The 16,991-nt window shown below is 45.1% G+C and overlaps 2 protein-coding genes across 16 annotated transcripts in view; one reads left to right on the top strand and one right to left on the bottom strand.

Annotated features, from left to right (window-relative positions):
- LOC129865873 (calcium/calmodulin-dependent protein kinase type II delta chain) overlaps positions 1-7,891 on the top strand; it is a 99,170-nt gene extending 91,279 nt beyond the window's left edge. For 8 of the 10 annotated variants that reach the window (XM_055938941.1, XM_055938935.1, XM_055938943.1 and 5 more), the window contains 4 exons: positions 1,024-1,099; positions 1,192-1,286; positions 1,431-1,667; positions 7,249-7,891. In XM_055938941.1, the coding sequence (XP_055794916.1) occupies positions 1,024-1,099; positions 1,192-1,286; positions 1,431-1,666 (407 nt within the window). In that variant the 3' untranslated portion in view covers position 1,667; positions 7,249-7,891. Of the gene's footprint in view, positions 1-1,023; positions 1,100-1,191; positions 1,287-1,430; positions 1,678-7,248 lie in introns of all 10 variants that reach the window. The other 2 variants (XM_055938937.1, XM_055938936.1) reach the window with 2 other exon arrangements.
- A 1,051-nt stretch (positions 7,892-8,942) lies between these two features.
- LOC129865871 (ankyrin-2-like) overlaps positions 8,943-16,991 on the bottom strand; it is a 322,666-nt gene continuing 314,617 nt past the window's right edge. For 5 of the 6 annotated variants that reach the window (XM_055938930.1, XM_055938931.1, XM_055938929.1 and 2 more), the window contains one exon: positions 15,724-15,828. In XM_055938930.1, the coding sequence (XP_055794905.1) occupies positions 15,814-15,828 (15 nt within the window). In that variant the 3' untranslated portion in view covers positions 15,724-15,813. Of the gene's footprint in view, positions 15,829-16,991 lie in introns of all 6 variants that reach the window. The other variant, XM_055938932.1, reaches the window with a different exon arrangement.

Below are 16,991 nucleotides of genomic sequence, written 5' to 3'. Positions count from 1 at the left end.
AAACAGACTGCTAGAGAGCAAGGTCTGTCAGTGATCTGTTGACGGGTTTGTACACGTTGGACTGTGCGACAGCAAAATGTCAAAGAACTCGTTGAGTAAACTGACCCTGTTTTCAGATGTATCAGACGAGCTGCCAGGCTAGTAGCCAATCACTGACGGCTAACGTAAGACATAGCTGGAGTGTTGTTGGTCTTTCACTCGGTCTATATCTGTAAACGTTGGACTATTTTGCTGCCGCTGGTGAACAATCTTCTGAGAACTGAGGGAAAATGTTTCTTCTTTGTATCCTTTGTGTTCTGTCAGTCACGTCGATTGAAAGTGTCAGAGGGGACCAAGGTGTCCAAGGTAAAGAGTTGAGAGAATAGCATTTGATCTTCCTCATTTTTGGGACTACGTTTTGATGCATGTTTTCTATGGGTCAGTTTCACTACCATTCCATTTGACATCTACCTCAAATTCATGTTGAGCACAATAAGAGATTTGCGAAACCACAAAATCTTTGTTTTTCTTTACATTCATTGTCTCTTATCTTGCCTACGTAATTTGCGAGGTAATGAAATCATGTTGTCTGTGTTATCTGTGGTAATGATGGTGAAACACACTGATTCTCCCGTGTGTGTGTGTGTATGGAAGTGGTGAACCTGTGGTTTATTCATTGTCTTGCAAAGAAAACCGTTGACTGTTTAAGAACCAAACAAGAGCAAACAGAACAAAGCTGGGAGGGACCTACCTGAATTTGTCCATTTAGTTTTCATTGCAAAACATATTTAGTTTAAACTGTTTCTGTTGCAAAACATTTTGCAACCGAATCGCCGTAATGAATACACCCCTTTGCCCCTGGACCTCTTGGCTGTGTTTTGGGCTGCATTGCTAACACTACTTGGGTTCATGTAAATCCCTCAACATCTCTACAGAGACTCACTAGATGACTCAACATCACGGGTGTCTTACTCTAATCACCTATGGCTGTGGGACAGCCAACTTGTGAAAATGTCTTTTTTTTCCTCTCTTGCTCTCCGTCAGCTCGTAAGCAGGAGATCATCAAAGTGACTGAGCAGCTGATTGAGGCTATCAACAATGGAGACTTTGAAGCCTACACGTTAGTGATTTGGAATTTTTAACACTACACCGTTCAAAAAAACATATGCATTCCGATCTTCATTGTGTTGTGTTTCCTGTTTTCTCCCACAGGAAGATCTGTGATCCTGGCCTGACATCCTTTGAACCAGAGGCCTTGGGAAACCTCGTGGAGGGAACTGACTTCCACAAGTTCTACTTTGAGAACGGTATAGCACCTGCATCCCATTATGCACTCGTAGCATTAAAGATCTACACACAGCCATATGAAAACCTATGGCTGTAGAAGCATTAATTACCTTGATTGTGTACTGATTTGATACATTTCCCTCCATCTCTCCTCTCTCATCCAGCTCTGTCCAGGAGCAAGCAAGGGCCCGTCCACACCATCCTGCTCAACCCCCACGTGCACCTGATCGGCGAGGACGCGGCGTGCATCGCCTACATCCGCCTCACCCAGTACATGGACGCCAGCGGCATGCCGCGCACCATGCAGTCAGAGGAGACACGCATCTGGCAGCGGCGTGACGCCAAGTGGCAGAACATCCACTTCCACCGCTCCGGCTCACCCACTGTGCCCGCCAAGTAAGGTGACTAGAGGTGCTCTCTCAGTGCTGTCTTGGTTAGCTGAATTCATTGTGGAGCTATGTAGCTGGATTGGTTCTTCTTTGAACCTCATATCCCTACCTGGCTAAGAACGATGTACTTACAGTCCCTGTCCTGTAGCTGTCCTGCATCTGTATCTGACCTGTATCGGCTCCACCTGCACTAGGGGCTACTCTATGTAGTGTGGTCTGCGCTATGTACAGTTAAAGTCGGAAGTTTACATACACCTTAGCCAAATACATTTAAACTCAGTTTTTCAAAATTCCTGACATTTAATCCTAGTAAAAATTCCCTGTCTTACACGGAACCCAAACCCGGCTGCGCGCGTGCGCCATCGTGCATAAATGTACTTTGTCCCCCTACACCAAACGCGATCACGACACGCAAGTTAAAATATCAAAACAAACTCTGAACCAATTACATTAATTTGGGGACAGATCGAAAAGCATTAAACATGTATGGCAATTTAGCTAGCTAGCTTGCACATGCTAGCTAATTTGTCCTATCTAGCTAGCTTGCTGTTGCTAGCTAATTTGTCCTGGGATATAAACATTGAGTTGTTATTTTACCTGAAATGCACAAGGTCCTCTACTCCGACAATTAATCCACACATAAAACGGTCACCCGAATCATTTCTAGTCATCTCTCCTCCTTCCAGGCTTTTTCATCTTTGAAATATAATGGTGATTGGCATCTAAACTTTCATAGTATTACCACGACGACCGGCAAAACAGTTCGTCTTTCAATCACCCACGTGGGTATAACCAATGAGGAGATGGCACGTGGGTACCTGCTTCTATAAAACAATGAGGAGATGGGAGAGGCAGGACTTGCAGCGCGATCTGCGTCAGAAATAGGAACGACTTCTATTTTAGCCCTTGGCAACGCAGACGCTCATTGGCGCGCGTGCAATAATTGAATAACCTGGATCACGCGACGTGTCCGGTCTGGTCAGCATGTTAGGTCAGTTAGGATCACCCCTTTATTTTAAGAATGTGAAATGTCAGAATAATAGTAGAGAATTATATATTTCAGCTTTTTTTTCTTTCATCACATTCCCAGTGGGTCAGAAGTTTACATAAACTCATTTAGTATTTGGTAGCATTGCCTTTAAATTGTTTAACATGGGTCAAACGTTTCGGGTAGCCGTCCACAAGCTTCCCACAATAAGTTGGGTGAATTTTGGCCCATTCCTCCTGACAGAGCTGGTTTAACTGAGTCAGGTTTGTAGGCCTCCTTGCTCGCACACGATTTTTCATTTCTGCCCACAAATGTTCTATAAGATTGAGGTCAGGGATTTGTGATGGCCACTCCAATACCTTGACTTTGTTGTCCTTAAGCCATTTTGCCAACAACTTTAGAAGTATGCGTGGGGTCATTGTCCATTTGGAAGACCCATTTGCGACCAAGCTTTAACTTCCTGACTGATGTCTTGAGATGTTGCTTCAATATATCCACATAATTTTCCTCACTCATGATGCCATCTATTTTGTGAAGTGCACCAGTCCCTCCTGCAGCAAAGCACCCGCACATCATGATGCTGCCATCCCGTGCTTCACGGTTGGGAAGGTGTTCTTCGGCTTGCAAGCATCCCCTTTTATCCTCCAAACATAACGATGGTCATTATGGCCAAACCGTTCTATTTTTGTTTCATCAGACAAGAAGACATTTCACTAAAAAGTACAATCTTTGTCCCCATGTGCAGTTGCAAACCATAGTCTGGCTTTTTTATGGCTGTTTTGGAGCAGTGGCTTCTTCCTTGCTGAGCGGCCTTTCAAGCTATGTCGATATAGGACTCGTTTTACTGTGGATATAGATACTTTTGTACCTTTTTCCTCCAGCATCTTCACAGGGTCCTTTGCTGTTGTTCTGGGATTGATTTGCACTTTTCGCACCAAAGTATGTTCATCTCTAGGAGACAGAACGCGTCTCCTTCCTGAGAGGTATGACGGATGCGTGCTCCCATGGTGTTTATACGTGCGTACTATTGTTTGTACGATGAATATGGTACCTTCAGGCATTTGGAAATTGCTCCCTATGATGAACCAGACTTGTGGAGGTCTACAATTTTTTTCTGAGGTCTTGGCTGATTTATTTTGATTTTCCCATGATATGTCAAGCAAAGCAGCACTGCGTTTGAAGGTAGGCCTTGAAATACATCCACAGCTACACCTCCAATTAACTCAAATGATGTCAATTAGCCTATCAGAAGCTTCTAAAGCCATGACATCATTTTCTGGCATTTTCCAAACTGCTTAAAGGCACAGTCAACTTAGTGGCTGTAAACTTCTGACCCACTGGAATTGTGATTAAGTGAAATGATCTGTCTGTAAACAATTTTTTTTTTAAATTACTTGTGTCATGCACAAAGTAGATGTCCTAACCAACTTGCCAAAACTATAGTTTGTTAACAAGAAATTTGTGGAGTGGTTGAAACACTTAGGTTGGAGTCATTGAAACTTGTTTATGTAAACTTCTGACTTCAACTGTATCTACTAGCCTGCTACTTTATGTAGTGTGGTCTCCACTATGTAGCTACTAGGTGCTACTGTATGTAGTGTGGTCTCCACTATGTAGCTACTAGGTGCTACTGTATGTAGTGTGGTCTGACTTGGTTCCTGTTTAGCCTTGATCATCCCTAGCTAGTCAAGGTTGGTGACTGTAGCTCAGCCCATCTTAGCTACAGTCCTTTAAAAGTTGCAGCGTATTTCAGACGTTATTTAAGTGCCAACAACTGGTACAATTAATGCTAGTTAGTGCTAGTTTGACCACCAGAGGGCATATTTGAGAAGCATTTGATAGCCTTCAATATGGGCTGTACTATAGCATTTAAAAACTTTTTTTGTAAGAACATAGTATATGGGACTGATTTTTAAGAAATGTTGCTTAATTAATTTGATTAATGTTATGGTGTTTCTATTCCAAGAATAATGGAAAAACCTCTGGGTTTTCATTAGGATGGAATGGAAAATATGGCGCTGTACAACATGATGGTCGGGAGTACTGTACTGGGCTATTTAGCTAAAGAATCCCCGTGTTGTGCAGGCACGTGGGAGACCGGGGTTCAATTCCCCGATGGGGAGGAAGGAGTATGCTGTCCTTGTAAATAAGAATGAGTTAAATAGTTAAATAAAGGGTACACTAACATTTCTACACCCTAATTGTATAATTGTAGTCTAACCAATACCCAAACGGAGATTCAGTCGGTTATCAAAACCAGTCCCCATGCTTGTCTCAGAGCAGTGCGAAACGGTGCTAAAATAGTTGTAGGCTTTTGCTTCAAATCCTATTGCTTCTAACTTAAATATGCTCTTTAAATAAATAAGACCTATACCACATTTAACAGCACATTACTCAACAGTAGTGAGACAGTAGTTTTGCCTACGGTAGGCCTTCAGTATATTGAAAAATATGACGTGACTCTCCGCCAAAGTTTATTTGTCACGTGCGCCGAATACAACAGGTGTAGACCTTACAGTGAAATGCTTACGTACAGGCTCTAACCAATAGTGCAAAAAAAGGTATTAGGTGAACAATAGGTAAGTAAAAGTAGCGAGGTTAACTACACCGGTTAGTCAGGCTGATTGAGGTAGTATGTAGATATGGTTAAAGTGACTATGCATATATGTTGAACAGAGAGTAGCAGTAGCGTAAAAGCGAGGGTGGTGGGTGGCGGGACACAATGCAGATAGCCCGGTTAGCTAATGAGAGAACAGTCTATGACTGGGGTGGCTGGGGTCTTTGACAATTTTTAGGGCTTTCCTCTGACACTGCCTGGTGTAGAGGTCCTGGATGGCAGGCAGCTTAGCCCCAGTGATGTATTGGGCCATACGCACTACCCTCTGTAGTGCCTTGCGGTCAGAGGCCGAGCAGTTGCCATACCAGGCAGTGATGCAACCCGTCAGGATGCTCTCGATGTTGCAGGTGTAGAACCTTTTGAGGATCTCAGGACCCATGCCAAATCTTTTTAGTTTACTGAGCGGAAATAGGCTTTGTCGTGCCCTCTTCATGACTGTCTTGGTGTGTTTGGACCATTCAAGTTTGTTGTTGATGTGGACACCAAGGAACTTGAAGCTCTCAACCTGCTCCACTACAGCCCCGTCGATGAGAATGGGGGCGTGCTCAGTCCTCCTTTTCCTGTAGTCCACAATCATCTCCTTAGTCTTGGTTACGTTGAGGAATAGGTTGTTATTCTGGCACCACCCGGCCAGGTCTCTGACCTCCTCCCTATAGGCTGTTTCGTCGTTGTCGGTGATCAGGCCTACCACTGTTGTCGTCTGCAAATGTAATGATGGTGTTGGAGTCGCGCCTGGCCGTGCAGTCATGAGGGAACAAGGGAGTACAGGAGGGGACACACCCCTGGGGGTCTCCAGTGTTGAGGATCAGCATGGCAGATGTGTTGCTACCTACCCTCACCACCTGGTGGCGGCCCGTCAGGAAGTCCAGGATCCAGTTTGAGGGAGGGGTTTAGTCCCAGGATCCTTAGCTTAGTGATGAGCTTTGAGGGTACTATGGTGTTGAATGCTGATCTGTAGTCAGTGAATAGCATTCTCACATAAGTGTTCCTTTTGTCCAGGTGGGAAAGGGCAGTGTGGAGTGCAATAGAGATTGCATCATCTGTGGATCTGTTTGGGCGGTATGCAAATTTGAGCAGGTCTAGGGTTTCGGATAATGGTGTTGATGTAAGCCATTACCAACCTTTCAAAGTACTTGGCTACGGATGTGGTCTGTTGTCATTTAGGCAGGTTGCCTTTGTGTTCTTGGGCACAGGGACTATAGAGGATTGGAGGATATTTCTGTAATTCAGTGATTTTTATTCCCATAGTAATTCGTTATGGATCCATAACTAAATAAACATTGGCATTTTGAAAGAGTATTTTTATCATTATTTTATTAAAGAAAGCATAAAGATGCCATTTATTAGTTACATGGTTTTAGTTTCAACGTGCAGACTGGCACTAAGAACAGAACAGCAGGAACGTTTCCTTAGTCTGCGCCATTATTAGTGCAATGCCCCACAAAGTGTTGCTCTGTGCTACCCAATGTGGCGGGGTGGGGTTCCTCCTCCCTTCCCCATGGGCTAGATCCGTCTTCTGTGAGTGGCTCTGCGGCCCATCCTGCCCTCGTGCCTTGAACCTCGCGTGCTTTCACTGGATACAGCTGGAGAACTGCATAGCAGTCCCATTGTGCGCCACTCAGGAGCCATGACCAATATGACCAATATATCTTGTCCTCTGAATAACAGGGTTAATAATATATCTGTGAGAATATTCAAGGGGCTTTTATATCATTCTAAATTAATAATAATAATCGCTTTGTTTGAAAAAATAACAATATTTAGGAGATTTCGTTTTCAAATAACGTAAAATGAGCGAGGAAAAAGTTGAGGCCGGCACGGGTATTGAACCAGCATCTTTAGCAACACAGACCGTTGCACCACTCAAGCGCTGTACAACGTGACCGGTCGGGAGTGGCCTAAAGTACTACAGTAAGAGCAAAATAATCCTAACAAAATAAAAGAATACAACACAAGTTACTAATTCCAAAATTATCTTTGTATTGCAGTTGAGATGACTCCCTATCCTGCAGCTGTTGCTGATCTATGGACCCCGCCTACCAAGTGTCTGTCACATCCTCATCCAATCCCTGCCCAACTCTGCCATCTCAGAGTGTTGTTTACATATCGTCGATGCTGAACTCAAGATTCTTCTTGCAAAAAAGATGAAAAGGAAAAACACAACAATCTTGACGATATAATTTTATATTTGATCATTTTAGAGTGAAAATGTTTGTTGTTTTATCGCATTCTTCTGTCTCATCGCAGGACATTTATAACTAAACATGTATTTTTTTAAATTCTGAAACAATGATTTCCTCTGTTTGAACATGTTTTAAGTTTGAGCGTTTTCCCATGGCATTCAACCTTCAATATTATCAGTGTCAGGAACATGCGGTGAACCAATAGCAAACTCATCATATCATCTGAATATTACACATCAATAACTGAAGTGATATAGGTTTAGCCTTAAACCAACATTGCAGTCTGTCAATCCTTCTTTAAATGTCAGTCTTTGTGCCGAAAAATCTAAGAACATAAGTGAACGACAAACATGAGCTTGCTTTTGTTTTGGTGTTGTATAGACTTGTGATTGACGTGAATCGCTATATCTTTGCTTAAACTCTGGAATATTAAACTGTTTAAATATGAGCTTAGTTTGCAATCTTTTTAACTATTCAAGTTGTTATCAACTGCCTCAATATTAAGTATGATTACTGGGAATTTTTATTGACAGTTTATGTTAAGGGGATAATGGTATCCTATGTTATGCGTTTGCGTCTACATCATCGCAATGTGACAATTCTCAATGATAGAATGTAAACTATAGATCATTCTTTCACTTGTATTACTCAAAGCCATTGTATGACATATGGAACACTGTTTTAAAATCCAATCATGATATTTTCAAAAGGATGATAATTGTGAATTTTATTGGTTATATATTTTTTGGGAACTATTGACCCTTTCATGTATAGCGAATGGTTCTCTGTTTTTTTTAGTCTGTAGCATCTCCTCTCTCCCCAACCCCGTGTCCATGCATAAGAACCTATCGAAGACAAATAGCCTTTTACTAGCCGCTTTTACCACTGACACCTGGGTGTTAGTTACTCTACTTGACAAGTTGCAACACACAACGTTTTATACTGAGAAGGGAGACAGTCATATGGGATCACATTGTTCCTGTCAGTTTTTCCTAGTTGGTAGATATTTTCATAAATGGGTGTTTAGGTTGGTTTTGCCGATGGAAATGTGAGGGAGTAAGAGATGCAGTAGAATTGAATCACGGTCGACCTCGAATATTTAGTTACACAACGCTTGGGAATAAAGGCACTGAGTAGGTTTGCCATTAGGATAGCCACTGTGGTGTTAAGAACTGTTCCCTACCACATTTTATGATTTGTTCCTACAGGAATGGCGAGACAACACAATCATTTTTTTAAAGTTACGTTGAACTGTACTATGGGACAAAGTGTATATTGTTGCCATGATGAGAAAGGACTGATAGATGTTTAAGAAATATCAAATAAAATGTGATTTCTGCCAAATCTCTTATTTCCATGTCACTTTGCCCATAGCTTGTGAGGTGATCACTGTAATAAAAAAATAAAAAAAACATTTAAAAAAAAGTTTCCATTTGACTTCTTATGGCTGTAGTGTAATCCTTCAAAGCATGGTTAGTAAAAATGACAACCACACCACACACATTTGACACATGTACAATTTAATATTCTGCCACGTACACTGTAGCTGCTATGCCATGTTAGCCATTCAGACTTTTCCCTCCTTTATTAACTTCAGAACTAATACATGCCCTCATAGATATTTATATATGTGTAATATTGTTATCACCATGGAAACACGATGCCGATTCATCAAATCAAATGCGCGTTTTTGACATTTCTTTTTTGTTTCTTTTATTTTGATCACACAAAGTTAATTGGCAAAGTGATGAACCGTAATATTAGATAGATTACATAGATAAAGTCTGTACCACAGATAACACCAACGATGCTTTCAGCCAGCCAGCCCAAGATTACAGCACATCCATGTCAGTTCTGGTTTTGGTTTCTGCATTTGTTTCAGTCATTGTTTCTAGAGCGTTTCAGAATTCATGTGAAGCCTTGCGTACAATGGCAACTTATCGGTCGAAGAGTTTTAATTGAAATTCCCTTTCCCATCTTCAACTTACACACACATAAAACACACTCATGTCTCCGCACACTGGAGGAGGAGAGGAGGAGCATGGCTGGACATAATAAATACGGAGAAACAAAATGAAACTTGGCAAAGACTGCTCCGTGTTTACTCCACCCCCATGTATACCAGTTGAAATGAATAGGCCTTGCAAGTCTGTGGGAGCCAAAATCACAATGATATTGCTTGGATGGTATTTAACAGTGGAGCTTGTTCTGATGGCAGAACGTTTAGGCAAGAAATGTGAAGGAAACAAAAGATACACCAGGATTTGAACTAGGCACCTTCTGTATGACAACCTATGTCTTATACCCTCTGCCACTCAGGCACACACCTTCAGCTGGAAGTTTGGGTCTTTTGAATCTAACCAGTCAAAAGAAATGATGCACAGTTTACTTTTTAAAGTGATGTGGACTCCCGAGTGGTGCAGTGGTCTAGGCAGAGCTAGCTGTGCCTAGAGCTAGCAGAGCTAGCTGGACTCCCGAGTGGTGCAGGCAGAGCTAGCTGTGCTACTAGAGATTCTGGGTTTGAGTCCAGGCTCTGTCACAGCTGGAAGACCCATGGGGTGGCACACAATGGAGGCGGGTTTGACTATTGTCTTTGTGCACTAGTGACTCCTGTGATGGGCCAGATGCAGTGCATGCTGACATAGTCACCAGGTGTACAGTGTTTCCTCTGACACATTGGTGCTTCTGGGTTAAGTGGGCAGTGTGGCTTGGTTGAGTTATGTTTCAGAGGATGCATGGCTCTTGACTTTTGCCTCTCCCGAGTCCGTACGGGAGTTGCAGTGATGAGACAACACTGTAACTACCAATTGGATACTGAGAAAAAGGGGTAAAATAAAACATTTGAAAATAAGATGAAGTTAGTTTAGGAAACAAGAAGCGACGCATGGGGAGTTGAACCAGGGACCTTAATGTCACAAACCACGTTTAACACCATTCGTTCATCCATCCACCAACCTACCACTAGCTTTGCTTTTCTCATTTGACTTTCACCTGTCACAAGCTCCACCCCCTGGCCCCATCCAACCAATCATATAGCTCAAGCTCCGTCCCTTGGCCATCCAACCAATCTGCCCTCAGAACAAGATTGTGGAAACATACCATTGAGCAAGAAATAATGCATGTAAAAGGGCCAATGATAAATGATCTTCTATCTCCACGCTACAAACACGAAGCAGGTCAGACCAAAAAATAATCTGTCAGAAACTCAAGATGATGTGCCAATCTTTTGATCTTATCGCCATTTATTGGATACCATAAAACCAACAACAGAAAACAAATCTATTCAACAACAGCAAATAAAACAGAACACTGGTCTCTCTCTGTCCCGTACTTGCTTATACGATCTTAACAGGCTTAAACTCAATGAAATGATGTTGCCACGAGCAGCACCGCAGATATTGGGATGAGCGAGATGCAAGACTTCACTCTCACACAGTCACACACAGTATCTGCGCATGGGCACGGGTTCGCTTCACGCTGTTCACAGAGTGGTAGCCACAGGACCAAAACAGCAGAGAAGTTGAGCCTCACGCTTCAACGCTCTTAGTTGTTGTGGATATTGACCCACTATGTTGACTTTATGCATCTACGTCATATCGCTGAGTATACCTTTAATCAAAGTTATTTATAGGGGGAAATTAACAGGGGTGAGATGGCACGCACAAGTGACTCATGGGAGGGAAGGAGGGGCGACGTACCTAGTGTTATGACCTATAGGTGTAGTAATGGGAGGGAAGGAGGGGCGACGTACCTAGTGTTATGACCTATAGGTGTAGTAAAGGGAGGGAAGGAGAGGTGACGTACCTAGTGTTATGACCTATAGGTGTAGTAATGGGAGGGAAGGAGGGGCGACGTACCTAGTGTTATGACCTATAGGTGTAGTAATGGGAGGGAGGGAGGGGTGACGTACCTAGTGTTATGACCTATAGGTGTAGTAATGGGAGGGAGGGAGGGGTGACGTACCTAGTGTTATGACCTATAGGTGTAGTAATGGGAGGGAGGGAGGGGTGACGTACCTAGTGTTATGACCTATAGGTGTAGTAATGGGAGGGAGGGAGGGGTGACGTACCTAGTGTTATGACCTATAGGTGTAGTAATGGGAGGGAGGGAGGGGTGACGTACCTAGTGTTATGACCTATAGGTGTAGTAATGGGAGGGAGGGGTGACGTACCTAGTGTTATGACCTATAGGTGTAGTAATGGGAGGGAAGGAGGGGCGACGTACCTAGTGTTATGACCTATAGGTGTAGTAATGGGAGGGAAGGAGAGGCGACGTACCTAGTGTTATGACCTATAGGTGTAGTAATGGGAGGGAAGGAGGGGCGACGTACCTAGTGTTATGACCTATAGGTGTAGTAAAGGGAGGGAAGGAGGGGCGACGTACCTAGTGTTATGACCTATAGGTGTAGTAATGGGAGGGAGGGGTGACGTACCTAGTGTTATGACCTATAGGTGTAGTAATGGGAGGGAAGGAGGGGCGACGTACCTAGTGTTATGACCTATAGGTGTAGTAATGGGAGGGAGGGGCGACGTACCTAGTGTTATGACCTATAGGTGTAGTAATGGGAGGCAAGGAGGGGCGACGTACCTAGTGTTATGACCTATAGGTGTAGTAATGGGAGGGAGAGGTGACGTACCTAGTGTTATGACCTATAGGTGTAGTAATGGGAGGGAAGGAGGGGTGACGTACCTAGTGTTATGACCTATAGGTGTAGTAATGGGAGGGAGGGGTGACGTACCTAGTGTTATGACCTATAGGTGTAGTAATGGGAGGGAAGGAGGGGCGACGTACCTAGTGTTATGACCTATAGGTGTAGTAATGGGAGGGAGGGGCGACGTACCTAGTGTTATGACCTATAGGTGTAGTAATGGGAGGCAAGGAGGGGCGACGTACCTAGTGTTATGACCTATAGGTGTAGTAATGGGAGGGAGGGGTGACGTACCTAGTGTTATGACCTATAGGTGTAGTAATGGGAGGGAGGGAGGGGTGACGTACCTAGTGTTATGACCTATAGGTGTAGTAATGGGAGGGAGGGAGGGGTGACGTACCTAGTGTTATGACCTATAGGTGTAGTAATGGGAGGGAAGGAGGGGTGACGTACCTAGTGTTATGACCTATAGGTGTAGTAATGGGAGGGAAGGAGGGGCGACGTACCTAGTGTTATGACCTATAGGTGTAGTAATGGGAGGGAAGGAGGGGCGACGTACCTAGTGTTATGACCTATAGGTGTAGTAAAGGGAGGGAAGGAGGGGCGACGTACCTAGTGTTATGACCTATAGGTGTAGTAATGGGAGGGAGGGAGGGGTGACGTACCTAGTGTTATGACCTATAGGTGTAGTAAAGGGAGGGAAGGAGGGGCGACGTACCTAGTGTTATGACCTATAGGTGTAGTAATGGGAGGGAAGGAGGGGTGACGTACCTAGTGTTATGACCTATAGGTGTAGTAATGGGAGGGAGGGGCGACGTACCTAGTGTTATGACCTATAGGTGTAGTAATGGGAGGGAAGGAGGGGTGACGTACCTAGTGTTATGACCTATAGGTGTAGTAATGGGAGGGAGGGAGGGGCGACGTACCTAGTGTTATGACCTATAGGTGTAGTAATGGGAGGGAGGGGTGACGTACCTAGTGTTATGACCTATAGGTGTAGTAATGGGAGGGAAGGAGGGGCGACGTACCTAGTGTTATGACCTATAGGTGTAGTAATGGGAGGGAGGGGTGACGTACCTAGTGTTATGACCTATAGGTGTAGTAATGGGAGGGAAGGAGGGGTGACGTACCTAGTGTTATGACCTATAGGTGTAGTAATGGGAGGGAAGGAGGGGCGACGTACCTAGTGTTATGACCTATAGGTGTAGTAATGGGAGGGAGGGGTGACGTACCTAGTGTTATGACCTATAGGTGTAGTAATGGGAGGGAGGGGTGACGTACCTAGTGTTATGACCTATAGGTGTAGTAATGGGAGGGAGGGAGGGGTGACGTACCTAGTGTTATGACCTATAGGTGTAGTAATGGGAGGGAAGGAGGGGCGACGTACCTAGTGTTATGACCTATAGGTGTAGTAAAGGGAGGGAAGGAGGGGCGACGTACCTAGTGTTATGACCTATAGGTGTAGTAATGGGAGGGAAGGAGGGGTGACGTACCTAGTGTTATGACCTATAGGTGTAGTAAAGGGAGGGAAGGAGGGGCGACGTACCTAGTGTTATGACCTATAGGTGTAGTAAAGGGAGGGAAGGAGGGGCGACGTACCTAGTGTTATGACCTATAGGTGTAGTAATGGGAGGGAAGGAGGGGCGACGTACCTAGTGTTATGACCTATAGGTGTAGTAATGGGAGGGAGGGGTGACGTACCTAGTGTTATGACCTATAGGTGTAGTAATGGGAGGGAAGGAGGGGCGACGTACCTAGTGTTATGACCTATAGGTGTAGTAATGGGAGGGAAGGAGGGGTGACGTACCTAGTGTTATGACCTATAGGTGTAGTAATGGGAGGGAGGGGTGACGTACCTAGTGTTATGACCTATAGGTGTAGTAATGGGAGGGAGGGGTGACGTACCTAGTGTTATGACCTATAGGTGTAGTAATGGGAGGGAAGGAGAGGTGACGTACCTAGTGTTATGACCTATAGGTGTAGTAATGGGAGGGAGGGGCGACGTACCTAGTGTTATGACCTATAGGTGTAGTAATGGGAGGGAGGGGTGACGTACCTAGTGTTATGACCTATAGGTGTAGTAATGGGAGGGAGGGGTGACGTACCTAGTGTTATGACCTATAGGTGTAGTAATGGGAGGGAAGGAGAGGTGACGTACCTAGTGTTATGACCTATAGGTGTAGTAATGGGAGGCAAGGAGGGGTGACGTACCTAGTGTTATGACCTATAGGTGTAGTAATGGGAGGGAGGGGTGACGTACCTAGTGTTATGACCTATAGGTGTAGTAATGGGAGGGAAGGAGAGGTGACGTACCTAGTGTTATGACCTATAGGTGTAGTATTGGGAGATAAAAGCGCGTACATGAAGGACAAGGAAAGAGAACATTCTGGATCATTTCTTTCGCAAATGGCAGGTCGCAATGTCGGTGAGGATACTATGAACTAACACACAAACACACTCACATACATACGTGCGCGCACACACATAGGTGGCAGCAGTCTGATGTACTGCTCAGAAGGAAGTTTGACTACACAACACCCATACTACAGAAACAGACAGAGAAAAACAGGGAGATGGGGACAGTACCTGGGGCTGGGGCTGAACGTGTGTTCACAAAGCTCACGTAAAAAAAAACAACACCACATCATTACACACGTAACCACCTTGAGCCAACTTTGTAAACTGAACAGTAGTGGAGGGTTATATGGGGATGATTTGCTTCAGTAAAATGGGGGTTCAGATCACAGCGTATTTGCACTCATCTGATTCAAAAGTCCTTGATGAAAGACTATGGCATTCACTCCTTTAAAACAGTATCTCTCCAAAACTGTTTATGACAACTGACTCCTATGTAACAATCTCTTGATAGTCGGATGAAAAGGGTCAAATGTGTTAAGACCCGCCACCCTTGACCTCATAACAGATTGGTACACGTACGTGTACAGCAGGTACCGTGGGACAAATATAACAAATGCTTTTGAATTGCTGTTTTGTTTTGTTTTCTACCAGTCTTCTCTATTTACAAATGTTTACAATCGTTCCTTCAGAAAGAGGCCTCTCCATGAGGCTAACGTGCGAGGTGCACCCTCTTCATACGTTTCCTGTTTTCATTCCTACCATTTGTTTTGTGTTGTTTTTTTTATTGTACCACAGCAGCCAAAAACTTTAAGAACCAAACAAAAGGATAACGACAAAAAAAATATTCTAAGTCACCCGACGAGAAAGGGGGTGCCATCTTTGGTCACAAAATGAGCAAAAAAAATTATGGAAACAAGTCAAAAACAAAAAAATTAAATAATAATTGTTTCATTATTTGCTACAAAAGGGAAAAACGCAATCCAGTGTCTTTAGCAGGGGAAGTCTGGCTGGGCGGTAAAGGTTAAGTGTCGTTAGGGGTCATCGAGGGGTCAGAGATTAGCTTACAAGACTTCATAGGTTTTTTGTGGATAGGAGGCTTATGTAGCATTGGGGGCAAGGCCAAAAGGGAAGACACAAAACTCAGCCAGCAAATCAAAAAAGCCCATCACTTCTTCTTTCTCCTCTCCTCCTCTTCCTCCTTCTCTCCTCCCTCCTCCTCCTTGGCGCAATAGCGTTGGAGCAGCAGGTGCAGGTGTCGCTGAAGGGCATCGGGTTGCAGGGTCTCTGGGGTGTCGTCCAGCCGCTCCAGGTGCACATGCTTACCCTGGGCATCCATCGCCACAGTCTTCTTCTGGGTACGAGACTTACGCATCTGCGTTCTGGAGATGGGACAGAGAGAAGAGAAAGAGGGAGGAGGTGTGGGGTGGGAGGGAAAGGGGGAGGAGGTGTGGGGTAGGAGGGAGGAGGTGTGGGGTGGGAGAGATGGAAGGAGGGAAGGAGGGAGGAGGTGTGGGGTGGGAGAGATGGAAGGAGGGAAGGAGTGAGGAGGTGTGGGGTGGGAGATATGGAGTGAGGGAAGGAATGAGGAGGTATGGGGTGGGAGAGATGGAAGGAGGGAAGGAGTGAGGAGGTGTGGGGTAGGAGAGATGGGAGGGAGGAGGTATGGGGTGGGAGAATTGGAGGGAAGGAGGTGTGGGGTGGGTTGGGGTGGGAGAGATGGAGGGATCGAAGGAGTGAGGAGGTGTGGGGTGGGAGAGATGGGAGGGAGGAGGTGTGGGGTGGGTTGGGGTGGGAGAGATGGAGGGAGGGAAGGAGTGAGGAGGTGTGGGGTGGGAGAATTGGAGGGAAGGAGGAAGGAGGTGTGGGGTGGGTTGGGGTGGGAGAGATGGAGGGATCGAAGGAGTGAGGAGGTGTGGGGTGGGAGAGGTGGAGGGAAGGAGGGAGGAGGTGTGGGGTGGGTTGGGGTGGGAGAGGTGGAGGGAAGGAAGGAGTGAGGAGGTGTGGGGTGGGAGAGGTGGAGGGAGGGAAGGAGTGAGGAGGTGTGGGGTGGGAGAGGTGGAGGGAGGGAAGGAGTGAGGAGGTGTGGGGTGGGAGAGGTGGAGGGAAGGAGGGAGGAGGTGTGGGGTGGGAGAGGTGGGAGAGGTGGAGGGAGGGAAGAGGTGAGGAAGTGTGGGGTGAGAGATATGGAGAGAGGGAGGGAAGGAGTGGGTGGGTGAGATAAGGAGATGTGAGAAGGAGAGAGAGAGCGAGAGATGGAAGAGAGAGTTTATTAGACTTGGTTAACCAGTAATTCCAAAAGAACCTGAAAGTTTTGTCAAAGCTTCATTGACAGGCTTTCGACCAAAACTAACTCTAACTTTGGTCACTGGTCTTAGTGACCCAAACCATTCAAGCTAATCCACGTCTCAAAAAACCCCATGCAGGTTAGCCTTCTCTCAACCATCACCAACAGCAACCATATGAGTCATCTTAAACACGCCCTTCGATGGGTCACTTACTTTGCACATGCCAAGGTCCGAATCTTAGCATTTTATCTAAGCAT

Source organism: Salvelinus fontinalis, chromosome 11 (genome assembly GCF_029448725.1).
Source record: "Salvelinus fontinalis isolate EN_2023a chromosome 11, ASM2944872v1, whole genome shotgun sequence".
Lineage (NCBI taxonomy): Eukaryota > Metazoa > Chordata > Actinopteri > Salmoniformes > Salmonidae > Salvelinus > Salvelinus fontinalis.
The sequence above is the reverse complement of the archived record's forward strand: the minus strand, read 5'-3'. Positions and strand labels throughout refer to the sequence as shown.